This window comes from Arvicola amphibius, chromosome 5, assembly GCF_903992535.2.
Source record: "Arvicola amphibius chromosome 5, mArvAmp1.2, whole genome shotgun sequence".
NCBI lineage: Eukaryota > Metazoa > Chordata > Mammalia > Rodentia > Cricetidae > Arvicola > Arvicola amphibius.
The window spans coordinates 98968587-98996531 of NC_052051.1; the positions used below are offsets into that span (position 1 = coordinate 98968587).

General features: G+C 45.1%; 1 protein-coding gene across 4 annotated transcripts in view; it reads right to left on the minus strand.

Annotated features, from left to right (window-relative positions):
- Positions 1–502: 502 nt before the first annotated feature.
- Positions 503–27945, minus strand: part of Garem1 (GRB2 associated regulator of MAPK1 subtype 1) — a 175085-nt gene continuing 147642 nt past the window's right edge. For 3 of the 4 annotated variants that reach the window (XM_038330688.1, XM_038330691.2, XM_038330690.2), the window contains 3 exons: positions 25624–26796; positions 7136–7302; positions 503–5622 (listed from right to left, as the gene is read on the minus strand). In XM_038330688.1, the coding sequence (XP_038186616.1) occupies positions 4722–5622; positions 7136–7302; positions 25624–26796 (2241 nt within the window). In that variant the 3' untranslated portion in view covers positions 503–4721. The remainder of the gene's footprint in view (positions 5623–7135; positions 7303–25623; positions 26797–27945) is intronic. The other variant, XM_038330689.1, reaches the window with a different exon arrangement.

The following is a 27945-nucleotide window of genomic DNA, read 5'->3' on the forward strand; positions in this document are numbered from 1 at the left end:
ATGATTCTGGGACTCCTCTGATTGAGAAATAAGATGTGGGAAGTGATTTCATGATAAGTTGAGAACAACAAAATCTCTAACCAATCTGTCATCCTCCAGTCTCTCCGTAAAACTTGCTTATACAGTAGGGTGAATAGGCCTGCCTCCTCACCAGCACCTGGGAGCGCTGCTCTGGACCATCTCTGCATCAGCTGAACAACACCGAAGCCAAAGACATGATTTGCATTAGCTCCCCTCTCACTGGAACATGGATACTTTCTTTCAAATCAAAAGATATCTGCACTTGTCTTTTGACCACACAGGTACTGGGTCCTTTTTGAATGACACGGTTGCCTGGTTACCAGAGTCTATAAACTGTCGCTTTTATCTTGCCTGTCTCAATTCAGAATGGGGTTTGCAGTATTAGAATCCCTTTCTAGGTCCTCATGTCTGAGGGGTTGGAGAATGACCTTTGAGAAGTCAGTACTAGGTCTGACTCACTCAGGAAAAAAACCACAAGAGCAACCTTGAAAATTTCTTTATTTATAGACATTTCAGAACCATTTAAATCAACAGACAATGGATTATTTTTTGACATAACATACTGGATTTCTCTTGAGGTACACATTGGGTCCATTAGATAACGCTCTGGAAAGCAAAACAACCAACTGCTGACATGGAGTTAGCAGCCCACTGTTTCCCAGCCAGAAAACTGTACAGACACTTCCGAAATCCTTAGAAAATACAATTTCCATTTAAGTGAAGGGAAATTTCTTAACTTGAGTTTTAATTTTTTTCTGAGTCTTAGATGAAGCAATATTCCAAATTGAACATAATATAAAGACAGGGGTCAGGTTTATGAGTAGGGGATTATCTAAGTCCTATCCTACAGGACACTGTAAACCGAGGGAACTCACCATCCGCTAAGCTCTGTGACAAAAGGCATAGCTTTGGAGTTAGACAGAGGAGCACAGCTACAGACGAGGTTTGCACCTAGCTTGAGACGTTTACTTGTTTCTTATCATCACAATGAGGCAAACTGTAAAACAAGAAGTCCTGGAAACTCAGAAACGTGACTTGACATGATAGGGCCACCAGGATCCTACATTACAAACCCACAGTATAATAAAAGTCCTGTTTGCCCCGTTTGTTCTCTGGCCCTTTGATTCTTCTTGCCTTAGCAGCTTCAGATTTCCAGAAAAGCAACGGCAATGGTTGTTATGGACATGTTTCTGAAAGCCTCATGTGTCCAACAGATGTAAGTTTTTGGTAGACTGCAACACAAATTTATTGAGTTCTTTGGAGAAGTATTTTGTCTCCCAGTTTGCTACTCAGGGTATATACTTACAGATGTTAGGCATGAGGAATGCACTAGGAAAATAAAGGGCTCTCCATCCATCTACACCTACCCCCTGAAATCTCAAGGAGGTGAATGGATGCTAGGCAGGTGGCTCGGCAATGCGAGTGGTGCTTGTTATGCAGGTATCTGATCAGCTGGAATGGACTATCACATTTCCTATAAGGCTGTGGCATTTCTGCAAGATAAGAATAAACACTACAATTTAGCTGAATGGGCAGTTTGGTACAACTTCATAAATTTGAATGGTGTGTGTGGGCTGAGAGAGAGTATACATGGGTATTTCACAGTTCATAAACTTGAGCGGTTCAACTTAAAGACAGAACTTGCAGGGAGTTAGAAGATTCTGTGGCAGGATTGGTGGGTGAATGCTGGAGTTTTCACTCTGAATTGACTTCGTATTTTACATTTCAGCTGCTTGGCTTGTTTTATTGCTGATGCTCTTTCCTGATGGGAGGGGGCAGGAAGATTTTAGACATGAGTTTAAGGATCACCCAAAGATCCCGTTTAGACAGTACTTCTCCACAAGTCCCACGGTCACTTACGGGGCTGTAGGGAATCTGCCACAAAAAGAGAGGTATTGTCTTGACCTGGCTGGTTGGAAGAGGTTCCACTGTGAGATGCTGAAGGCGAGGGCTGTTTCTGCCTTCTGCTCTGCGTAGCCTGTCTCATTCCCTCTGCTGGCTTATGAATTCCTTGTCTAGCCAACATCCTCCGCAGACAGGTGCTCAGCTCAGAAGTAGCAATTATACTTATTTGTGGCTTTCGGAAATGCCAGTACTGATTATCATTAAAAAATTCCAAGTCAGAAAAAAAAAAAACCAGGAGACAGTGAAAGACAGATGCATTTTTTTCTCTAAAGTATTCCAAGTGTTAGTGTCTTGGGGTGTTTACTGTATGTCTTAGAAGGGGCTGTCTTTGCTTCCATCAGTGGGCTCCTTCAAGGTGGGACACAATACTCTCCATAAATCTACCTTTCAGGAAAACTTCATAGTCTCTCATGCACACATACAGTGTCAGCAACTGTGATTTTGAAACATAAACAAGTTCTCAGAGGGTGGGAGTCATCTCTTTCCTCAGCCTCGGGTCTGGCACACAGAAAGGGCTCAGTGAATGTCCAATAAATGCATGATTCCAAGGCCTATTCTTGCTCCCAGGGAGACTCCAGGATCCTAATCAATACAAAATTGGCACGAGTTTGCCAGGACCAAAGCAAATGAACTAAAAGAAGATAGACAATCTTATTTTGTTTAAGGTTCTTGCAAAAGATGCATCATGGCAATTGTTTATGTGGGGACAACCTTCACAGTAAATGCAAGCCAACCCTGTGGCTTGTGGTTGAGTTTGAGAATCATGGTCAAGTGCTGGGTATTAGAGGATAGACAAAGGAAGGTTTGTCAATGGTGATCACAGTGCCCCTACTGCAGGTTGTCTGTCTTCAATCTCAAGGGAAGTAATGCTCTTAGGCCAGGTGAACTTTCTAAGGAGTTAATTCCTCTCACAGAGGGTTGCTTTCTGAAACAGATTTTCCATGAGTCTTGGTTGTAAGAGGGCAGAACAGGAACTTCACCGATTCATGAATGGCTTCTGAAGCACTCCAGTTGCTCAGTTTTATGGAAGATTCTTTTGACTTGCACTGTAGTATTTACATATAGGATGCATGTTAGGACGGGATAAAGGCCTTTGCTTCTTTTAATGAGATCAGAAATGACAAACTAGACTAGGTGTCAATCCATCTCAGCTCTAAATCACAAGATGGAATTAAGGAACTTTCTAATGGAAAGAAATAGCGACATACTTCACAGGCCTGCAAGTGCTGGCTGCTGGCTCTTGCTCTTAACAGTTGTTTCTTTTTTGGTGAGTAGGAAGACATGATAAGATATGGTCAATCCTTCAGAATACACTGCCTCCTGGTGGCCAGACAGCCTCACCTGAGAAGCTCAGGTGTGCATCTTGCTAAGAGAATGTCTGCTCAGTTAGAATCTGGGGAGAGACCCAGGAACTGTTTGGAGGGTACATTTGTTGCTCAGAAAGAAACAGGAACTCTTTGAGGTTATATGCCTTCAAAGAGTCAAGCGTGGGGATATGATGCAATATTTTAAAGTATTTAATCACATTTAGCAAAATCCTTAGATATGTACTGGAATTCTCAGAATACAAGTATGGGAATTATTATTATTAGTTATTATTATTACTTTAGAGGAGTAGAAAGAGGAGGTCTGTGGAATTAGCAAGTACTCATTGATATTTTACGAATCAGTGCAGAGATGTGGTGTATATAACAGGGAGGTGGTCTGTCTGCGTCACGAGCTTTCCTAACACAAGAGGTGTGGAGAGAAGACCTCACATGTGTGGAGAAATGCTTTTCAGATTCTGTCTGGGACACACGGGAGGAAGGTGGCTCTCGTGTCCCCAACCATCACATAGGTCTGCAGGAATCAGCCCTCGCAGGCTTAGACATCACATTAAATCCTTCAGCACTCCTGACTGATCACTCCTGAGTTTTTAGGGTGAAGCCTACAAGGCCAAGCTTCAAAGGTCAGGTTCTGAGACTCTTTAGACTCCTGCCAACTGGTCTTAGAGAATTCACTCAGTTAAAGGCCCCTAAACCTCAATGGATATTAGAAAAGAAACAGATGTTATTTAAAATATCAGATTCAAAAATTACATTTCAACATATTTGCATGTGCTGCATAGGAACACACACATACCTATTTTGTTTTTTCTCTGCTCAATAAAACTAGCAGCAGGTACAGATCAAATGCAATGGCCATGATCTGTGTCATTTCCAAGGACATCAGATGTCCTCCATCAAAACATGATTTTGGGAAAATGCCTCTTGATAGAAAGCTCTCCACCAAGCATATAACATTAAAGTGTCATTTCACACCACTGGCATCGTCAGGCACAAGAGATAAACAATTGGCATGAAGCAAAGCAAGCCGCAGAATACAAGTAACTGTCGGATGGACGGACGTCGACTCCCCGCGGAAAGGACTGCTCACAAGTGTTTATGTCTTTCAGCTTTGGCTGTTTGTAATAAATACCATGCCTCCTTGAAAACCTACTGGGGTACAAATGAGTTCTCTGAATATGACTTTAGTTCTTTTAGCAGCTGTTGAATGTTGAGTGACGTACAAGGCACACCTCTAAGTGTTCTGTGCAGCATCTTTATTGATGTACAAAAGAGCCTGTTCACCATTCAGAAATGGAGTCTGCATAGTAAGACTTTCTCTAGCTCTATTTACAGAGAAGGGCTTTTGTTTTGTTTTTTTCTCTCTCTCTCTCTCTCTCTTTTTTAGTGCAAAATCATGGATTTGAGACCTAGCCCACCCTTCTAGCACACGTCTCTCAGCTCTGTTTCATGCTGACCAGGGACATTTGGCTATATCTTAGGCCTCCAGCCGTTTATAAACTGCAATATTTTCTTCACCTGCAGTTTGCTTAGTTTGAAATCCTCCGAGAGGATTTCTTCCGTTAACTGAACAAGCAAATTCCCATCGATCTTTTCCGTGACAAAGAAAGCTATGACGTCTTCAGACAAACCAATGAACCGTAAGGACTTGGACACTTCCTCTATAGAGAGTCCGGATAGGTCGGCAGGTGGCTGCCATGGGGAACCGTCCCCACAGGATCTGGGGGCCAGCTGGAGGTGGAGCGGAGATGAGAAAGGGTAAGAGACAGCAAAGACGTCCTGTACGCCCTTTCTCACAAAATACGGGTCCTCGGAGAGGTCCAGCGACCCTGCTGTGGGGTCCTCCTCAGCACCATCAATTTTCAGAGGCAAAGGAGATGTTTCTGGGGCGGCTGTCTGTTCCACTGGCTTTGGGGCCCTTGGGGGCAAGGCAGGGCAGGAGATGCTCTGCTTGGTCATGCTAGCGGCAAGGGAGCTGTCCTCGGAGTTCTCCAGAGAGTAGCTGGCGGACTTGGGGCAACTGGAGCCGCCGCTGCTGCTGAATTCTGCAGAGGCTGTGCTGGGCGGGCTGCCTAAGAGCTCGCAGTCGTCAAAATCAAAAGGGGCCGGGCAGTTTCTCTTTGGTGTGCCAGGTGTCTTCTGTCTGGGGTAGCTGTAGCTCCTGCTTGGATCAAGCAGGAAGTCACTCCGTGTCTGGCTCTCCGATGCTCCCGAGAAATGGTTGGGCCATGAGAGTCTGGAGGCCAGAGCGTCAGCAGAAGGACTTCCAAATGGGGACTTGGGGTCCACAGAGTCACTCTTTATTCGGTTGCAAGGGTAGCAGGAAACGGGGGCACTGTCAGGAGGACTGGAGTCACTCTTCGTGGTGCTGCTTAAATAAAAAAACAAACAAACACAGAAAAGGAAGTTAGTAAAATATAATTTAACCCTAGCCCTTGGGAGGTAGGGGGAGCTCTTTGAGTTTGAGGCCAACCTGGTTTACATAGGGAGACCCTGTCTAAAAACAACCAAACCCCAAGCTTTTCCTTATCATTATTCACAGATGCTATTTCTAAGGTATAAGGGCAATATGTGTGTGTGTGTGTGTGTGTGTGTGTGTGCACGCGTGTGTCTATGCACACGCACATATATACACATACACATCTTCTTGAATTTAATAAATTACTATTAACTTTTTCTTTAAAAGACTAAACTTCTTTGTATTTGTAGATATGTGCATAATGATTTAAAATGCTGTAGTAGAGATAAAAATAATATATGCATACACATAAATAATGTATAGTTTAGCTAATAAGAAAGTACAGTTCGTAAGGGCCTTTCATCTTCATATTGAGAAAAATTTTCATGCCATTCTTTGGTCAACACTGAAGAATAACGTCTGAGGTGGGCAAGGGTGGAGACAGAGTGGTGGCAAGTGTCTCATACAGTCATACAAGAAACAGTGATCTGGCCACATCACCACGGTCCATAACTCTGTATCCTCCCCATGGTCTGCCAGGAAAAAATGCTTCTGACAAAATGCTTATCCTTGCCTGGTTTCAAACAATAGAGTTAACACATAGCATAAGCATTTTAATGTCCAGACAGGAAAAATGAAATAAAACATGCCTGCAAAGACTCTGAAGTTTAAGAGCACAGGCAGAGGTGCATTCGTCCTGGAAGCCACACTTCCACATTTCATATTGACGGTGGGTGGGACCAGGGTATGCTGAAAGGCTGGTGAACAGGCTGAGGGGAGTGGGTGGTTATGTCTGAGGGAGCAGCAGAGGAAATGGGCATTTTGTTTCGCAGAAGAACTAACTTAGTTTTCTGAGAAAAACGGGGATGGTCTGTTTTATTTCTCTAGACAGTTGAAAGTTACGTAGAGCCAGACATACTATAACTTGAGAGCACTGAAGAGAACATTTTAGCAAACAACACCCATTTGTCAGTAGTGAAGCAGGCTGTGTCTCGTGAGAGCTCAGAGTTCTGGAGAGACCCAGACAGGACCATCTTTGCAGCCATCGCCAAGAGGGGATTACTCCTGCTGGGTTCAAGTTCAGAGCAGAAGGCCAAGGGGAGCCTTTGGGTGTGAGGTCCTGATAGAAGGTGTTGTCCGCTTGTATCCAAGTCAAGATGAAAATAACCGGCGTCGGCTTCCGAGAAGCAATGGAAGCCCGCGCACTGCTTTCCTTGGCGTCTCCCAGACCCTTGTGGCATCTTTTCTTATCATGACACCAGCCATTCCATCAAACCCAGCAGGGGCCCAACTATGTTCTTCCTATAACCTTAGCTTTAGAGGCAAACACCACTTCCTCTCCCACCCTGCTGCCAGATGATATTCTCAGGCCCAGGAGCTGGCCGGTGAGGAGCTGGGTTGCTGTGGCTTCGACAGGAAGACTCACATGTTATGCAGGCCTGAAGAATAGTAGGACAGAGTGGGGCTGGGAGAGCGAGTCTGTGGCCGAACAGGCTTGGCTGTGCGAGGAGGGATGGAGGGACTTGTGGATAAAGGCTTGGAGCTTCGGGGTGGAACAGGTGGGGCGTTCAGGAGCCGGCATTCCTCCCTGACCTGGTGTGGGAAAAGAACACGCCAGGTTAGCAACAGACTGATAGGACCAAGGCATGGATTTGGAGACGGGGTGGAAGGGTGAGGGGAAGGTTGTGGAGACAGCTCTGCCTTGCAGGGTTGGGGGGTACTTTAAGCAGTAAAGGCAGTGGGTAAGCAGGAGGCACACAGAAACATGGGGCAAACAAAAAGGCACACACACACACACACACACACACACACACAACTGCTGGGAACAGACTGATCTGGAAGAAAACTGTGTGGTGAATGTCAGCTTCTGCGGAAATAAAGCAAGAAATGGGAACTACAAGCTCGAGGGATGCCAGGATGCATGGAGCAGACGAGGATGTGGGAGGCAACGAGGGTGTCAATCACGACGATGAGAGAGGATTGGGCTCTGCTTGAGTCCTGTTTATTTCCCAAATGCAATCCAACTGGACTCAAACCTTTGGCAATGTGGACTTCATTTTTTTACACTGATTTTGTATGTGCACACACACATGTGTGAGCTGTGCCATGGAACCGGTGTGGAGGTCAGAAGACAATTTTATGGGAGTCAGTTCTTAGCATCAACCATTTGGGTCCTGGAGATCAAATTTAGGCCATGAGGTTTGGTGTCCTTTACCACTGAGCCTTCTGTGGGCTTTCTTCAGGGCTAAGGCTCCACTGACAGCTATGTCTGGTGCCTCTCAGATATTGATGTGTGTAAATTCAGTGACCTTGTTAAGATGCAGATTTGAATTTAGGAGATCCAGGCTGGGGTCTGAGAGTTGACATTTTCTTTCCATCTTTTACGGTGCTGAACTCAGGGCACTGTATATGCTAGACAAATGTTCTAGCTACTGAGCTATGATCAGCCCTTTCAAAAGTTACTTTTGAAGCCAGATAGGGTGTTGCATGTCTGTATCCCAGCACTCAGAAGGCTACAGCAGCAGGATTGCCATGAGCTAAGGCTAGCCAGGGCTCCATAGTGAGAGTCTGCTTTCAAGAAAGCTTCGGAGCCACTACCTTTTCTTTTTCTTCCTTTCCTTCTCTCCCTCTCTCTTTCCCTTTCTCTTCTTTCCCTTCTGTTCCCATTCTCCCTCCCTCCCTCTCTCTTTTTTTCCCTTTCTTTTGTTTGCCTCTTTTTTTTTTTTTTTTTTTTTGGTACAGTTTCAAAATCAGCCATGCTGTCTTGGAACTTGTGACCCACCTGCTGCAACCTTCTGGGTAGCTGGGTTTACAGAAAGGCATGACTGTGTCTGGCAGAGTCTGTATTTCCTACAAGCAGCAGGGTAATTGTGATGCTATGGGTCTATGGACCACACAGCTGCAGAGGGAGCGACGAGGTAGTACTCCAGTTCTAGAGCAGAACTTTTAGAGCTACCCTGCCAGTCAGATGGCCTCCACTCGTCTCCATACTGGGGATGATCCAGGTGACCCAGGATGTCTGGGGCTTCAGCAAAGTGACTGTCCTTACCCAAGCTGGCTTTCTGGTGACTCTAGCTTTCCTCAAGACCATTCTTATTCATGAAGCGTGACTATGGCATGCCCTTCTCCATGTCCGGCAGCAGGGGGCACTTGATGCCTGGCTGTGCTAGTCCACTCTGAACCTCCGAGACTCTGAGACATCCCCTCTTGCTTTCAGGCTGCCTTCCCAACATTTCTCTCACCTTTTCCAGCAACAACGTGTCTTAGGGACAACGGAAATAGCAAATGCCCAGCAGCTTTGGTGACGAGGATGCTGAAGATGAAATGGACGGGCTCATGCGATACATACATTCTTTGTTGACTGTATATAATACACTGGCCTCCAACTGGCTAAAGAAAATCAGCTGGAAAGGGAAGCCAGGTGATGATGAGGAGTAGCTTGAACCTTGATTTAAGTGAGATGGAAGCAATCTTATTTTTTATTTATTTTTTTTTTGAGACAGAATCATTTTGAATGATTTACTTACTTTCAGTTTATGAGCATTGATTGGTGTTTTACCTGCATATCTATGTGTGTGAGGGTGTTAGGACCCTTGGAAATGGAGTTACAGACAGTTGTAAGCTGCCACGTGGATGCTGGGAATTAAACCCAGGTCTTTTGGAAGAACAGCCAATTTTCTTAACCACTGAGCCATCTCTCCAGCCTGGAGACAGAATTATTATACAGCCCCACTGGTCTTAAACTTTGTATGTAGGGGCTGGAGAGATGGCTCAGTGGTTAAGAGCATTGCTTGCTCTTCCAAAGGTCCTGAGTTCAATTCCTGGCAACCACATGGTGGCTCACAACCATCTGTAATGAGGTCTGGTGCCCTCTCTGGCCTGCAGATGTACACACAAAAAGAAGAATATTGTATACATAATAAATAAATAAATAAATAAATATTTAAAAAAACTTTGTATGTAGTAGAGGATGACCCTGAACCTATCTTTCTGCCTGTACCCCCCAAGTGCTGGCTTACAGGTATACCCTACCATAGCCAATGGGGGTGATTAAAGAGCACCCTTCACTGTATTTCATCATGGCACCAGGGGCTTTTGCTCCTGCCCACAGGACTGGGTTGGGAAGAAGAGGGCTACTCATTCAAGCAGCTCTACAAGCTAAAGCAAATTACTTGGGCAGGAGATTTCCTCCTCAGTGGCTGGAGCAAGTTTTCTGTTTTGTTGCCTTTAAAAAGGTAATGCAGCAGAAAAGTAGCCCTTACCAGAGCTCTACAACAAATACAGACTGCTGCAGAAAACCACAGCAGGTCACAGTGCAGACACCAACTGGTCATGTAGGGGCGCATCCCAAGGGATACACCTATCATACAAACCTCTGCTCTAAAGGCTCACGAGATAGTTCAGAAGAAGAAAGATTATAAGAGCCAGAGGACCAGGCAATCTGCTGTGGTATTTTCTCCTAGAAATGACAGGGAAGCCACACCTCAACAATATGGCTGTCTAAATGAGACCTCAACAAGGACACCGCCACAGACAGGCTAAAGGGGAAGACGGAAATACGGGGTCTCGTCCTTATACAAAGAACTACAGGAAGCTAAGGGTGAGAGGAGTCTTTCCCCAGGGAGGAGTCCGCTTATCGATTATTCAATACCAAGATGTCAGCTCTGAAAGCATGTTCATGCAAACAACAGCGAAAGAAATCAGAGAGTTGTATTTATATATTTATGTGCTTATATATACTTGGAACAATAGCAATTATAAACAAAGAGGACATGGATTTGAAAGAGAATGGGAAGGTTGGATGAAGAAAAGGAATGGAAGGAAACAATTATATTTTTATTTTTAAATACATTTATTAATTTTATTTTATGTATTTTGCCTGCATGTATGTATGTGTGCCACATGTGTGCTTGGCACCCACAAAAGTGAGAAGAGGGCACTGGTCCCCAAAACCAGAGTTATGGATGGTTGTGTGCCACCACATAAGTGGTGGACCAGGACTTCCGCAAGGGCAGCGAGTGCTTGTTGCCTCTGATCCATCTCTTCCACTCCATCATTATATTTTAACAAAAACATAATGGGATAGGTGTGGTGGTCCACGTACACATCTTTGATTCCAGGGTTTGGAGGCAGAGGCAGGCGATCCCCATGACTTTGGTTTAGAGAGTGAGTTCCAGACCAACTAGGACTACATAGTGAGACCCTGTCTCAAAAACTAAACAACCCTCCTTAAAGAAAAAGATGGTAGCGGTGGGTGACTATAGAAAGGGACCTCTAAGCAATGGGGTCTGAAGAGCAGGGAGGACTGTTCAGCTCTGACACTGGGGTGCTCTGCTGTTCTCAAGAGGAACTGGCTAATGTTTTAATTTTTTTTAAATAAATGACTTCTCAATATCAGAATTAAGCAGAATGTAAAGAAAAAGCTTAGTGATGAATTCAATTTGAAATATTCTACATTTTAGAATCAGTCATTAGGTATGATACTTTATTAGGGAGAGCCTCCCTTGCCTGTTTACTGAGATATGCTGAGATGCCCATTGCAAGGTGCATTTCAATTTAAAATATTTGGCTGACCTTAACCTTGGAACTCTAAAAATCATCCACTTGCAGTTGAATGGGACCTGAGGTATGACCCTCTTACCCGTTCTTATGACTAAAAGCACCTGGGGTGTTTGAACAGCACCTTCACAGCTGGGCAGTTCTGAAGTTCTTCCCGTGGATGGGGGAAGGTGCACAGGAAGCAGCTGTAGATATCAGCGCCTGGGGTGGGGGAAGCTGTGGCTAATGGAGGGTTCACAGCCAAACTTCAAAATGTAATCTGGGACACAGGCCGTGTTAGGGGCTTCCCCAGGCTCTGAATGGAGTCCGGGTCTAACTCAGTTCATGAAAAGACCAAGCTTCCTTAAAATGTCCTTTGGAAAGACGGTCATATTAAAAGCAACAACTAATCCTCAGCATGGTTCTGAGCATCTTCCTGCACAGGCACAGAATGAGGGGCTTGTGCTGCCCCAGGCTGGCAGGAAGGGCAGTCCTCAATGCAGTGAGGTGGCTGGCAAGCCACAGCCCTGGGCTCTTTCAGCTTGGACTGCAGACACGGCTTCTCTGATGAAGTCTTATTTCACGGCATAGCATGGGAAGGATTACACGCTTCGGCAGGATGTACACATCCTGGCATTCGGAAGTTATAAATAGCAAGGGTTGGTTGTGCCATCTTATTTCCTGTCTTTCATGCCAGCTCTCAGCCTACTCTTCTTCGCTTCTTGATTTGATTCAATATAAGACATTTATATCCAAGAGGAGGGTAGCTATGCTATAAATGAATTTTATCTCACAATAAAAGCTAACTGACAGGGCAGGATGGCCAAACAGCTTGTTTCCTGCTTTCTCCCGTATTCAGTTCACTTTCACGTGCTACACACCCAGCACATTCCTTCTGGAAGTCTCTGCATGTGGCTTTCATCATGTTCTTGCCCAGTTGGTGAAGACTAGCCTTGGCTGGTCTTCCACTGAGGCCTTTGCAGGCTAGAACTGACCCATCTTCCTGGGCCAATTCTCAGACTCTTCTTCCTCCCTCCTCCTTCCGTCCCCCACCCAAGCTATTCCTTCTCCTCTTCCTCCCTAGCAATGGATCTGTTTGGAGGCTCTTCTGTCACTTAAAGGACCTTGTGCTTTCCTGACTCTCCTCTGTTTTAGTTTCTTACTAGCCATCACCCTCAATCGACCATTCCTGCTGTCTGGTCCTAAAGGTCACATGTTCTGTCTAGCCACTAGGATAGATCCCTGCTTCTGAGCTAGGCTAACACACTGTTACAGCAATTCACCCTTCATGTGCATTTCTTTTAATTTTGTTTAAAAAAGAAAACATACTATCTTTTTTTTTTCATTATACATACCAATCTAAGTTCCCACTCCCTCCCCTCCACATACCCTCTCAACACCCCCCATCCATTCCTCAGAGAGGGTAAGGCACATTGCTTTGGGGGAAGATCCAAATTTCTCCCTACTATATCTAGGCTGAGCAAGGTATCATCCAAAGAGAATAGGTTCCTAAAAAGCCAGTACAAACAGTAGCGATAAATCCTGGTGCCAATGCCAGTGGACCCTCAGTCTGCCCCAGCCATGCAACTGTCAACCACATTCAGAGGGACCAGTTTGGTCCTATGTTTGTTCCTTCCCAGTCTGGCTGGTGTTGGTGAGCTCCCATTAGCTCAGGTAGACTGCTTCAGTGGGTGAACCCAATCATGGTTTTGACCTCTTTTCTCATATTCTCATTCCTCCCATTCTTCAACTGGACTTTGGAGCATGTGCATTTAATTAGCTCAAAATGACTCAAAGAGAGTCAAAATGGAATGGACCAATGTCATTGTTATTACTCTCTAGTGGATAAAGAGCTTAGAGATCTGTCCCCTTTTGCTGGAATAGGTTACACAGGACTTCAGGTGAAAGTTAACTAAACAGATTAATTTCTTTAAAATAAAGAAAAATGCAGCAAAAAGCTCTATTTTTAAATTTAAACTGGACATATCTTTTATATTCTAATGTGGAAAAATGTAGATTAAGTCGGTGTAAGTTTCTGTGGCACCTGGCATTCTGTCTCTATCATAATTTGATATGCTAATGGGGTAAAAAGACAATGACTAAATTCTTCAACTAGAAATGGCATGAATGGTCAGCGTTCCCATGCTCCCAATAATTCCCATCTCCAAACAGGCATTTTATACACCATTCTGTGCCTGGCAGAAGAGGGCTTTCAGAACTTCAGTTGGTAACAAGGTACCTGTGTTTTCAGGAACAAATGCTAAGCTTGCTCTGTGAGGAACAACGTTCTGTTTCGAGTGACTGTTCATTGGATCACAGGTGACCTTCGCCCATCTCTAGGGGACGTCTGGGTGCTCAGAGACATTCCCGCACCAGCCTCCCACTATTTAAGCAAAAGCCAGAGGACACAGTATGGACCCAGATGACAGTGTGAAAGCTGACTCCTGCCAACCCAGAGCCTTGCTACCTTGGTCCCCAGGGGTACTCCCTCATCTTACCAAACACACAGAGCCTTGTCACCTTGATCCCCAGGGGTCTTTCCTCATCTTACCAAACACACAGAGCCTTGCCACCTTGGTCCTCGGGGGTCCTCCCTCATCTTACCAAACACAAGCCACTACTACTGTGGGCTACTTGTTCTTGGTATTTACACAGGTGACAGCTAGAGCTAAACAGAAAGTTAATTTATGTAAAGGCACAACTGTGAGTTGATCTTCCAGAGGCTACGTGGTACAGGGAGGTACATTCAAGTTCCTGCAGTCTAACTCACGGAAAACATCTAAGAGAGCAAGGAGAAAACTGTCACAGGCATCTGTCCTGGGCAACAGCTAGGACATGGTCTACTTGCACGGTTTCTAAGAGTCTAGTGACTCCTTCCCTACGTAGTTAACTTCATTTTTCTACTTAGACGTTCAAATGCATGTTGAGTGTCTACCATTGAGGTTGGGCTGAGTGTACAAAAATAAGTTAACTCCCAGAGTTAGCTCTGAGGGAGGGAAACAAATACAACAAAGATAAAAATTGGTATGTGTATTAATAGAAATATGAGCAGAGGTTCACAGGAGCACCATGAATTTACTCAAGATAGCAGCAGAATAAATTCATAGGATGCTTTAGTGGAAAAGTCTTGGGGAAGCAAGATTAAGAGTGTAAGAAAGGAGTAGAGGGCATGATGTTAGAATCCCAGTACACCTAGCATCCACATTTAATATCTAACAACCACAGTGCCATGTAATAGGGGCAGAAACTCAGAAGAAGAGGGCAGGAAGAAACCATGACATTCAAGGCTGAAAATACTGGACTAGACTTTGTGCTCACTGATGGAATCTGAAGTTCTGGTGGCACTGAGTGAGCCCCAAGGGAAGAAAAACAGGACAGGACAGGACAGGACAGGACAGGAGAGGAGAAAAACAAGTGAGGGCATCGTGCTGTCCATGGAGAACCATGTAAGGATGGAATGGCGGGGTGAAGGAGGGAAGAGTGCAGACAGAAGATGCAGGGTGAAGATGGAGAAGCCTTACTGTGAGCACTGGAAGGTGTCAGGAAGCCCGAGAAGGTGGAGAAGAAGCACCATAGGGCACTCAGCGGCCACTGGAAGGCTCAGCAAATGAGGTGTGAGTGAGGGGAGGGGCACAGAAGGCACATTCCGGTGAGAAGGAAAGGATAAGGGAGAGTCAGTTAGACCGGCCACTTGCTTCTGATAATGGCCAGGAAGGAAGGACAAGCGGACACATGTTAGGGAACCTTGAGAAATGTGCCTGGGCACATCTCATGCACCTCTGGGCCTGTAGGCCGAACTCTCGCTGATGAGGATGGAAAAAAGAATGAACACAGACTCTCACTGTTGCCGGCCTTTGCCGTGCCCCTGCTGGCCTTACCCCACTAGAAAAACTCGTGCTAATTTACCAGCAATCAGCTAGCCTAAGGAAAAAATGGATCTAACAGCATGGGGGGCAGGGAGGGGGGAGAGAAGAGTCCTGAAGGAGTCAAACACAACTTCAATAGCTGGGCCGAAACCAAGTGCATCATGGGATGGGACACTTCCTTGACTTTTTTGAAGATGGACTGGAAAGTTAGACTTGAGCTCTTGCCTCTCGGGAACAGGTATTTAACCGTTCCTGCCCCCTAAAAGCAGCCCTGTTACAGCTCTGCTTAGCTGTGAGAGCATCTGGCCAGGAACAGGGTAAAGGACCAAGCAGTTGGGAAAAAAATTGATAACTTTTTTTTCCCTTGAAATACCCATGTTAAGAATAATTTATGAAAGTTTAATTGTACAAAGGGATTACTGTGTGGTTAAAAAACAGGCTGGAAAAATATAGATGTTTATACAAAAAAAATTCAAGTCTTGCATGTCGTTGTGGCATTTTTACATATAATGAAAGTTTATTTTCTCCTACTCCATAATTTTATCATATACTTCCTGGGATTAAAAGAATACAAAAAATAAAAGTTGCCTCAAATATCTACGGAGGGTGAGATTTTGATTAGGTGACTTTCTTAGGAAGCCTTTATTTCTGGATACGCTGTAACTCCCTGCTCTTATTCTGGATGGAAGGAACACACCTCCATTAGCTGCCGAGTGAGACAGCTTAGGGAAAGGAAACAGATCATGTCACCAGTCATGTTGCTTACCATCCTTTTGATGTCTTTCTGGGAAAAACTCAGTTTTATAGTAGAGGCTCAAGAGAAGCTAGTGGGTGTGGGGACACCTGCTGAGGCCACGCCTCTTCAGAGCTCACTCTAAATCTACCTCACACACCTGGTGGTGGTGGTGGTGTGGTGGTGGTGGTGTGGTGGTGCTGGAGCGGGGAGGGGAGGGGTGGGGGTAATCTGCTGGAAAGATTACACTGCCTGGAACTGTGAGCAGTGACTAAAGAGCTTTTGACTCCTCACCTGAGTTGAGTCTTTTGCTTCCATACCGACAGCACTTCAGACACAGACATGCCAGTGCTGAGCTTGGTGGAAAGACGGGCTCACCTTCATTAGGACTTTTTTCTCCAAGAGAACCAAACTGAGGCCAGTGCTGGCAATCCAAAGAAAGGAGTTTTGTAATTACACTGCCTTGAACTTTGTAACCTTGCCTTCCCTGCGTGCTCTCTGCCCTGCGTTTTACATTTCTTCCCACACTCCGTCTCCCAGATAACAAAATCATTACAGCCCTAAGAAATCTTCTTTATAAAGAGGCTTTTATACAAAGAGTTCATAACCCTGTCACATAGCCGTAAGTGGGTATTTTCAGCCAAACAGAAACACAAGTTTTATCTTATCAAAATGCAATGAATGAATCTCCACTGGATTAATTACCCAAGGCCAATCTACAGTCCAAATCCCCATTCTCAGCTCTGGTGTCTTATTTTCCTTCCTTTCATTGCACTTTGACCACAAGGGTCTGAGACACAGCCTACTAGGAGAGGGCCTACAATATTCAAGCCTCAGGCAAGGGCGACCAAGAGGGAGCTGCAGTTACTCAGCTGGAGGCAAGAAGGGCAAGTAGCTCTGAAAGGAAGCCGTTGTTTAAGATCAAGGGTGCCATGCAGTTGGGGCCTAGGATAAAGACTTTCCTGAGAAAGGAGAAAATATATGACATATATCACTCACGGCATATAGCCTTCCTGTCTTCAGTGAATGTTTGAAACAAGACTTTCCCACCAGGGTACTATAATTATCTTTATTAGCATACTAGTCACTGAGAGTTCCAGTGGACATAGGAGGGAAAAAAAAGTCTTAGTTTAAAAAATTTCATTTAAAAACAACCTACCTGATATGGAAGGCAATTAGTTTCAGAATTACCAAAACAACATACTAATTTAGACATCATTTCAATTAATAAATGAAAGCCCAGGTATGGCTTGCTTACAAAGTATTCCTGAAAAGTTGTAATTAAAAGTAATTAAATGCCAAAGTTCTAGGAGACCTCATTAATTAGTGGAATCTTGAATGGAGGCTATTGTAGAGTAGTAAGCTTGATGCAAATTATCACTTCCGTGCATCTTTTTTCCTGCCTGGAGACTGAAAACCAGGGCCTCGTGCACACTAAGCAAGCATTTCAGTGCTGAGCTATATAAATCCCCAGGCTCCAGCTTTCAATTTCTAATGGCTTTCAATATTTAAACGAATATTAATACATCGGATGTTCTTAGGTAAACCTGTCTTGTAATGCCTTTTCTGATACTAACATGCTTTTCTTTAAAGATGAAAAGACGTAGTATCATTTGTGTGTAGTGTGTATGTGAGTGCAGGTGCACACACACCATGGTGTGCATGCGGAAGTCGCGGGACTCTTTACGGAAGAGTCAGCTCTTTCTTTTCTACCAGGAGTTCTCGGAGATGAACTCAGGTTGTCAGCCTTACATGTGAAGCATGGTTAGCCGCCTCACTGGCTCCTCCCTATATTTGATAAGGGGGAAAATGCAAAGATAAAATACAAAATTGTGGTTGGATTGTCTCTCATGATCACTTCTCTTAGTTCACAGACAAACGTTTTCACGGATCTTTCTTAACCTGGGTAGTTATGAAAGACCCAAATTCAGAGGCAGGGGCACCCAGGGCTAAAGGGCCGGTGAGGCCACAATCCGGCTTGGCTGCACCAGAGGAAGGGAGAGATCCACCATGACAGCTTGGCTTCAGACAGCTATGCAGGCAGCTCCTTGACACTTGTTCACAGGCACACTTTCTACAAGCACCCTCAAGTTCTTCACACCCCTTAAGTCCCCTTGAAATGACATTTGTTACTGGGATCCTCAGAGTACTGGGTGATAGTGCAATTTCTTACTATTGGGTTTATGGTACCACAAAGTTTACGATGATCTCCGTCCACTGCAAGATAACTGTGAGAGACACTTACCCTGTGAGGTGTTTTCAAAGGCGAGTTAAAATACTGTTCTAGTTGTGTTTTAAAATTTACTTATTATATATACAGTTCTGCCTGCATGTCTGCCTGTAGGCCAGAAGAGGGCACCAGATCTCATTACAGATGGTTGTCAGCCACCACGTTGTTGCTGGGAACTGAACTCAGGACCACTGGAAGAGAAGCCAGTGCTCTTAACCCCTGGGCCAACTCTCCACCTCTGTTCTAGTTTTAAAATCAAGTGTTTTCTTGTATGAGGGAGAGCAGTTCCTCTGAATATTGATCTGCCTCTCTGGACTTGCACATGTCCACGTCTTGACCCTTTGGAGGGACCTTATTTCCCCTCTGCACTCATTTGTCAAGGAAGGCTGGGATGGCCGTCCACTCATCCTGTAAGTCTCATTGTGGTGTGCTCCCTTACGGCATTATTAACGATGAACGTCCCGCCTACTAATGATGAGTGACTTCATTCTTCCTCCTCCAGCCCAGTCCTCACACCCCGCCGCTCAGGAGCTACAAGGACATCCTGTCTGTCTGAAAGGGCAACATCACTTTCTATCTGGCTGTGAGCTGGAACCCAGCCTACATTCAATTACTGCTACTCTTCATTTTGAATGTTTACTAAGTGCTAAGGAGACGTGCCAAGTCCTTTGTGTAACACAATATAACACAGTGAAGAACTTTTCCCACAGGCACTGACTCTGGAGGGCTCCATATTTTGCCCAAGTGTAAAGCTGCTAAGTTGGGTGAGGATGCTGCTCCACATGGGGCTCTCAGGCGCGACTACGTGTAGTGATCTATCCTGTGGTATGGATACCGGTGCTGCCCTGAGCTCCGCCAGAGGGGAAATGACTCCAGGGATCCAGGTATCTTCCATTCCCACTGACTGTTAAGCTTGCTGAAGCCTACTCAGACACTAGCTTCCAGCTGAAATGAGTTTCTTCTAGTGCCTGTTGCACCAGGGCCCAGTCAGCTCAGCTGTCCACTCAGGCTCTAAGTCTTACGTGGTGTGCTTCACTAAGGGCGTTATTAATGATGGGTTTCCCACCTTCTAATGATGAGTGACTTCATTTTTCCTCCTATAACTAACTCAGTTCTCATACCCCGCCTCCTCTTTGCAGCTGCAAAAGCATTCTGTCCTTCAGAACAGTTAACAAATTCACAAACACTGCAGTAAAACCGGGTGAGATCAGCAGCTCCAATCCAGTGTTCATCCCAAGTCTTCCTTTCACCAGCATTACAGACTGGGCAATACCCACAACCAGCTAAGTGAATGTACAGAAGCTGCTAGTCCCAGATAGGACGCTGCTGCCCAAATGGCGTCAGAAGGTAGAGACCTGGAGATGCAGTTGGCTGTTTTGGAGTTGGGGATTCAACTGATGCTTTGTGCATGCTAGGTAAGTTCTCTGCTTCCAAGCTTCACACCTAGCTTCACAGACTCTAAGCTTCACACCTCCGGTCAGACCCTGGGCTTCACACCTCCGGTCAGACCCTGAGCTTCACACCTCCTGTTAGACCCTGAGTTTCACACCTCCTGTCAGACCCTGGGCTTCACACCTCCGGTCAGACCCTGGGTTTCACACCTCCAGTCAGAACCTGGGCTTCACACATCTGGTCAGACCCTGAGCATCACACCTCTGGTCAGACCCTGAGCATCATACCTCCGGTCAGACCTGAGCTTCACACCTCTGGTCAGACCTGAGCTTCACACCTCCGGTCAGACCCTGAGCATCACACCTCTGGTCAGACCCTGAATTTTTTTGTATTTTTTACTACTTTTTGCTATTTTCTTGTAAAAAAAAAATTCATCCTGTGTGGTCACCATACCTAGCATTGCGCTATGTAAGGCCACTTTCATAGAAGTGTGTACTGTATACTGAGCATGCATTCCTGTCTCTAACATTCTTCTCTCCCCACTCTTGGTAGCCCTCTTGGTTCCCCTAAATAGGTCCACTTCTACTTTCCTCTCTCTCTCTCTCTCTCTCTCTCTCTCACACACACACACACACACACACACACACACACATACACACACACAAACACACGTATGTAGTACACTTTTATGTATTTGTATAAAACTGGGATCCTCAAATAACAGAAAACATAGGCTGTTTGTCTTTCTGAGACTAATTCCCTTAATATAATCATTTCTAGTTATATCAATTTTCCTGCAAATGATATGACTTTGTCCTTCATAGCTGCAGAAATTTTCAGAATGTACAAACAGCACACTTTCCTTCTCCATCCCTCTGCTGTCGGACACCTGGGCTGCTTCTGTAACTTGGCTAATGTCAACAGTGCTGTTCTAAACACTGATGAACAAGTCTCTGAGATGCTGACTTCGAGTCCTTCAGGTAAACAGTAGGCGCTGCACTTCTGATCAGGGCACAGAGACAGAGGAGTCCTTGAATACTGTCGCTTGTCAAGTGTCTGGGTAAACGTTCTGTAAACATTAGGGGGCTAGAGTCATACATAGCTCAGTGGTTAGGAACCCTGGCTGTTCTTCCAGAGTACCCAGGTTCAGTGCCCAGCATATACATGGCATCTCAGAACTGTCTACAACTCCAGTTCCAGGGGAGTTGACACCATCACACAGACATGAATGCAGGCTTAAAAAATATTAGGCAGTAGTTAGGAATTAAAGTCATGAATAGAGGCCCACAAGGAAGAATGAATTATTATAAAAACATGGATCAAAGGATAATGTACTTAAGAATAACTTTCAGGTCATCATAGTATAGGGATCCTTGCAAAACTCATCAAAAATTACCTTTATTTATTATGTGTGTGTGTACATACACATGCGCCATGATACAAGTGTGGGGTCAGACAGCTCACAGGTATTAGCTGTGTCCTCCTGACACAGCTACTGAGCTCAAGTTGTCAGGCCTGGTGGCAAGCACATCTCGCCTGCCCACCTAACAAAGCCTGCGAGTGGCAATGGCCTGCCAGGGAGCTTGACATGTTCCTTAACTTGGGCTCTGCTGTAAAGTGGCCGAGTCCCTTCTCCCTAGACATCAGTTCCTTTTGCTTTTCCCTAAGACACATCTGTCAAGAGGAGTGCTCTCCTATTCCAGAGAGGCGAGTGGTAGCATGTTGTTAAAAACCCCTGGGAAACTGTCTTTCCCGAGAGGCGGCATGATGACGGTGTAATTCTAAGTTTCACACAAAGGAACAAAGGCCATCAGAGTCCACTAGAGAGAGCACAATGCACAACCCAGCAGCAACGGGTAGGCATCTGGGAAGGACGAGCAGACAGGCACCGCAGCGGCAGTAACAGGACAGCTCGCCTCCTTTTTGTGCACATACTCTTTTGTTGGCTGGTCTACCGCTCAAGCAGTTCCTGCAGGGGACGGTCAACTTCCTAGTTCTGCTGGCTTTGGTTATGGTTTAAGTGAGATGTGTCTCCCAAAGGAACATGTGTTTGAATATTTGGTCTCCAGCTGGTGGAGCTGTTGTGGAATGCTATGGAACGCTCAGGAGGCAGAGCTCAGTTGGAAGGCATTGATAATGGGAGGTGGGTACTTCTTATCACTCTCTCTGCTTCCTGCCTGGCGACAACCTGGTAGTTGCTACATACTTTCCCTGCTGGAGTTCATCAGTTGCCACACCTTCTCACTCTGCGGCAGTCCCTACCATTAATCCAGATAACACTTCCCACAGGCAGCTTCCACCACATGGGTTTTGTTACAGTGACTTCAGGGATTGGGTGGGGTGGGCGCTGGAAACAAGGCCACCTCTCTCCCAAAACTCCAAATACCCAAGGCAGAACTCTGAGTTCACTCTATGGGAGCACTTGAATTTATACCCCATTAAAGTTCTTGTTTGGAAATTATAAGCTGAAGCCACATCTAACAGTCATGACAGTCTCTGGTTTCCCCACACATACTAAAAATGGAAAATTCATTTCATGGTCACAGAACCAATAAAAAAAATGGCTTCAGTTAAAATATCTAGCCTTTCCTTATAAAGTAAATGATTTTCAGGTGTTTATAACACACCCTGTATGTTTATCGTGTTTTATAAACACTGGGCATGCTGAGAGGAGTTTCTTGTGTCATGAGAAATTACAGCACGGACTAGAGGCCTAGGTCTTTCTCCATGGCATTTGCTTTTGGTTTCAAATTTAAGTCTGATGTTTTTCTTTTAGACCCAAGGTCAAGACAGGATGACAGCTCAGTCATTTTCTTTGTCAAGTTATTGTAAGTACCATCAAGAGGTTTAAATCATTATAAAAATGCGGCTAAATCTTATGCAAGTGACTCACCACAGATTGACAAAACAAAAAGTGCGCTTTAAGAACTGTGTACAGCAAATGAAAAATGTCTTGTCTGCTGCCCTCAGCGACCTCAGCCACGCGACAGTGACCTTTGAAGAAAGGCAGTCTTGGTGCCCACCACAGTCAATGCAATCTTGCAAACTGACCTATATTCTTGCCAAAAGACCCTTGGAACCCACCCAACCTCAGGGATGTGCCAAATAACCTCTAAGGCACTTCTCTCCACGAACACCTGGGAAAAGAATTCATCAATCAGGGATGAAGAAATTCTGAGATAACCAAAGCTGATCACAAGAAGGACAGGATTTTGGGGCAATACACTGAAACATGCAATAACACAAAACAACATTAATCCCCCTCACCCCCTAAAAAGCTCTCAATCTTTAGTAGGCAAGGCATGAGTCATTGTCATGATGGGACTTCTTAACATTGACATTCCTGTTCATCTGTCACCAGCCACAAAACAGCAACAACAACAAAAACCAAGTGATGCTAGTTTCCAATCTCTAGATTTGGTTGCATAAGTGACCCTGGGTGTGATTGCCTCGATGAGCACACCAGTCAGTCAACAAACATTTGGACCACCGCAAGTAGGCAGGATCAAAGTTCAATAGGAAAAACTCGGGTAGTTGTGTTCCTGATACAGATCAATGTTGATCATGAAGTCACGTCAGACATATTGCTGAGGTCTGACGTCATTAAAGGTGTCTAGTGTTTGCTAGGAAGGGTGCCCTGTACTTGTTGTATTTATTTATTGAATATCCTTAGGGACATGAATATAAGGTTTAATGGTTGAGGACTTCAAGTCACCCAGAATTCTGCAAAAATTCTAGGATCTCCTATTGAATACAGGTATTTCTCTGCACTGTGCCTGGAGTACTTTGGAAGGTTGTGTAGAAGCACAGCACAGTCCAGTCTTGCGGTATCTGGGAAGCCGAAAGGGAATCCTGTCTAAGACACCTCTCTAACAGCCAGGATCTTTGTGGGCAGCCGGTCAGATGTCTGGGATGAACTCCTGCCAATCCCCAGGCTGTCCACACCCTGCTCCGGCTTTCTGACTGCCCTTCATGCACTCCCACAGAACCTGTGCACTTAGGCCATCTCTGGATCTACATCCTCTTTCTCTGGAATGCCCCTCCCCCAATTTCTCTTCTCTTCTCTTTTTATCTTTTGGGTTTTTTTTTTTTATCGAGATAAGGTTTCTATATGTAACTTTGGCTATCCTACAACTTGGTCTGTAGACCAGGCTGGCCTCAAACTCAGAGATTCACCCTCCTCTGCCTCTGCCTTCTGAGTGCTGGGATTAAAGGTGTAGGCTGCTACCACAGCCACCACCACCTGCCTCCTCTGCTTTCCTAGTTCCTGCATATTTTTGATCCCATTGAAAATGCCATTCTCTCTCCTAAGGCTTCGCTCATTCGCCTCCCACCAGCAGTTCCTCTCTGTGCTCTGAACTGCCTCATATGCTTTCTGTTTCTTGACTATTCCTCATCCTTTAACTTGGACTTCAGCATCTCTTTGCACTTGCTACCTCTTCTACAACTGAACAGTGCCAGGCCCACAGTGCTGCTCTTCCTGATATCTGTGTTTCTAGCAGCGCTCCGAGTAACTTCACAGGTTTGAAGGTGGATTTGCTACAACTCTAGGGTCTCAGTGAGGCGTCCAAAGACCAGTTAGTTAATGGGGGAAGTGTGTGGGAGGGCTGCCTTTCCATTTCTCTGTTTTAAAAAAATATTTAAAAACCAAAAAAGATTATTTTGTGTGTGTGTGTGTGTGTGTGTGTGTGCATGTGCGTGTGTGCGCATGTATGCACATACCCACATAGGCCAAAAAAGGTGTTAGATCCTCTGGAGCTAGAGTTACAGGCATTGTGAGCTGCCTGACATTGGTGCCGGGAACTGAATTCGGGTCCTGTGCAAGACCAGCAACTGCTCTTAACCTTTGAGTCTTCCCTCCTGTAAAAAGGGATGCTGAATGCTAGATAGAAAAAAGAACCATTGTAGCAGATGTCAAATAAATGGAGAGAGTGATCATTGGTGCCTCTGTGGCTTTCTCTTCCAGACAGAAAGGGATTCTCAACCAAGGAAGGTGGTCAAAAGACAAGAGAAAGGTCCTTCCTCCTGTGTCCTGACTTTGGATTTGGGGGCTGCTGGGGATTAAGCCATCGGCCACTGTTGTAGAAACTATATTATTTGAATCACTGCTTGGCCTGTTAGCTCTAATTTCTTACTGGCTAGCTCTTACATATTAATTTAACCCATTTCTATTAATCTGTGTATTGCCAAGATAATGTGGCTTACTGGGTAAAATTCTGGCGTCTGTCTCCGGTAGGGCTACATGGCTTCTCCTGACTCCACCTTCTTTCTCCCAGCATTCAGTTTAGTTTTCCCCTTCTAGCTAAGTTCTGCCTGCTATAGGCCAAAGCAGTTTCTTTATTTATTAACCAATAAAAGCAACACATAGACAGAAGGACCTTCCACACCAGGCCACATGCATGGTAAACGTGGGCTCCAGCATTGAAATAACCACTCCAGCCGTTAACCAAGCTTTTTACACTGAAACTCCATAGGCACCTCGCCAAGCTCCGAATTATCCTCTAATATAAATAAAACTATAGGGTACCTGGTTCTGCAGTGCGTGTGTACCTGAACCCCCACCCCCCACTATGATCTCAGTATAACTCAGGGACATGAGGGCATTATTGAAGATACTGAGGTCTCCTGCTTCTTTTGCTTCCCATCTCAAGCACAGAGGGTGTGCTGTCTCAGACACAGCATTGTCTCAGTAGGTGAACGATGCCATTTCTCTGGCTTCCTCTTCCCTCTTCTCTCCATACACACTTTGTCTGTGAATATTGCTGGTCTGCCTACAAACCATATTCCAAACCTCATGTCTTCAGGTCACCTATCACTGACAGCTGCTACAGTTTAGACATTGTCATTTATACCTATTATGACTGTCCCTTTCCTGGTCACCTAGAGTCCCCTGTCTCATCCCTGTAATTTGTTTTCTAGGCAATAGCAAGTCAAGCTTAAAGATCCACCATTAGAAGCTCTCAGAGTTTCCCACCCAGCACAGAACAGGCCTATCACCTGCCCACTGAAGGAGCTGGGCACCCTTACTTCACTCCAAATCAAGTGCACTTATTCATTCTGATGACCCTGAATCGGGAACTTTCTTAAAGAAAATAAATGAGCTGATGTAGACAGAAGAAAGACAGGCACACCATTCACACCCAGAAGTGACTTACAGCTTCAGATTTGGGAGGCACTGGAGGTGGAGGTAGGGCGATTTCTGACGACTTCATTGTGGCTCCCAGGGTCGCAGGGGAAGGGAGAGAAGAAGTTGCACATTTGGACCGCGTGGAGCCTCTCACGGGGTCACACCTGCTCTTCTCACTGAGAGAGCGAGTGAGAGGCTGGTGGCTAGGCTTGCCTTCCTCCAGCCACAGCTCTTCATAGGGAACGTCTGCTTTCCCTGGGACACCCACCGACTCCTCACTAGCTTCTGGGAAAAGGTAGTCACTCCCGCTGTCGCCAGAGTCTTGATAGGGAAGGATGTCATGGGGAAAGGGGGCCCATTCTCCCCCAAGGTCCCTGCAGCCATGGAGGTTCACTTCACTGTTGCCATGAAGATTGTTGCCATATACGCAGACTGAGAGTCGGTGGAAGGACTGGGTGAGCTCATCACGGGCATAGCTGAGGGAGTTGGGTAAATGGTTGTGGCCAGAGCAACGGCCCTTTTTGGGGCTCTTGCAATCCTCATTCCAGTCTGTTTTCACGTCGCGCACAGCCCGCGAATACTCATCGATGTCAAACTGCTCTTGGCAGATGCCCAGCCAGTGATGGACTAGGGTTTCCGGCCACACCTCTCCCTTCACTAGGTGCTCCGGTAGGCTGAACTTGGGGACAGTCAAGTGCAAAGGGAAGTGCATGGGCAGGATCTTGTTGTTCCGGAGCACACAGCACACCACCACCGTCTTGGTCTGGATGTTAACGAACTTGTAGCGGTGTCCCTCTCTGATGAAGTGAAGGTCATAGGGGTTTCTGGGTGGAGGACTGGGCACTGTCACATTCACGGGGAGCCTCGTCTTCTCCACGATGTTTCGGATAGTGTGTTCCCCTTCCTGCATCTGAAGCTCCAGCGGACTTCGGGTGCTAAACCTGCCCTTGCATTGGAATGGAAGGCTGATACTTTCATTGGTCCGGTGGTTCATGCAGATGAGGCAGGGCATTTTGCCTTTCCCCAGCTTGCTGATGGAGTTGAGTTTCCCAATCTTTTTGAAAATTGTGTTGAGTCGTGACTTCTCCTTGAAGGTCTTTGCATAAAGGATTTCTGCCTGCCCCATTAGGGTAAGCTCGTCCCCAGTACACAGGGTGATGTTGTAAACTTCGGTGTCTTCATTGCATTCGCCGGACGCAACCTACGACATGATAAACCGAGTTCCATGTTAGTGAGGACACACACACAGGCGAACTATATGCTTCACTTTAATTCTAAATGCGGATGGTTTGGTTTTATTGACACGGCTGACAACAGCCATTTTTTTCTTATTTGTCGCATATGTTTATTTTGGAGAGGAACTGGAGTAAATGTTGCTGAAAACTTTCTTGTTCTAAGCTAGCATTTTATTTATTCTGACAACTTGACACACACATCTACAATGCATCTCGAGCAGAGTCTTCTCTGTTTTCTCCTCTCAGCCCTGCCCCTCTCAAATTGCTCTTCTTCCCAGTATGTTCTCTCCTACTTTCTTGTCTTTTAACAATTTTAAATAGCCCACTGAGTTAACTGGGCTTCACTCATGTTAATGGGTGTGGGGCTAGTTACTGGATCATGGATGGTTTATCAGTGGCCATACGCCTGAAGAAAGATAACTTCCCCTCCTCCAACAGTCACTAACTACCAATACCCCTCAGTTGAAAACACAGGCTTGATGTAAGATAACATTAATTTAGGCTTTAATTTAGTTTATCATTGTTTTTTTACCTTGGTCTTTTTGAAATGTGGCCTTACACAGCTGGGGCTGGCCTCAAATTGACCAGGCAGCTGGGGCTACCTTCTGCCTCTAGCTCGCATGTGCCCTGATTAAAGGCACATGCCAGCCACCCCAATTTTATATTGGATTATTAAAACAGCTTTACCCCTATAGACAGAGAGAGGTCTACTTGATGGATAATTATTTTGGAATATTAACATTATTTTTTGCCACTATAAATAACATTTCCATAAACACTGTAGAAAAATTTCTTTTTGGTATTTAAAATTTTATTAAAGTTTACCTGTTAACAATCTCCTAATAAATACATTTTTAAAATTTGGAACTGAGACAAAGGATTACAAAAATTTGTGTGTTTTACTAGATATTGAACCTGGGCTTTGAGCAAGCTAGACAACTGGTCTACCACCAAGCTATACCCCAGATCCTTAAAATGCTTTATTTCTCCATTAAAAAAGATTATTATGCAAGGCATTCATAGTTATTGGAAGAAATATAAGGCATAAAATTAACACAAACCTATATTACTTTCTTACTTCATATCATCTGTCAAAAATCTTACATAAATAGAAA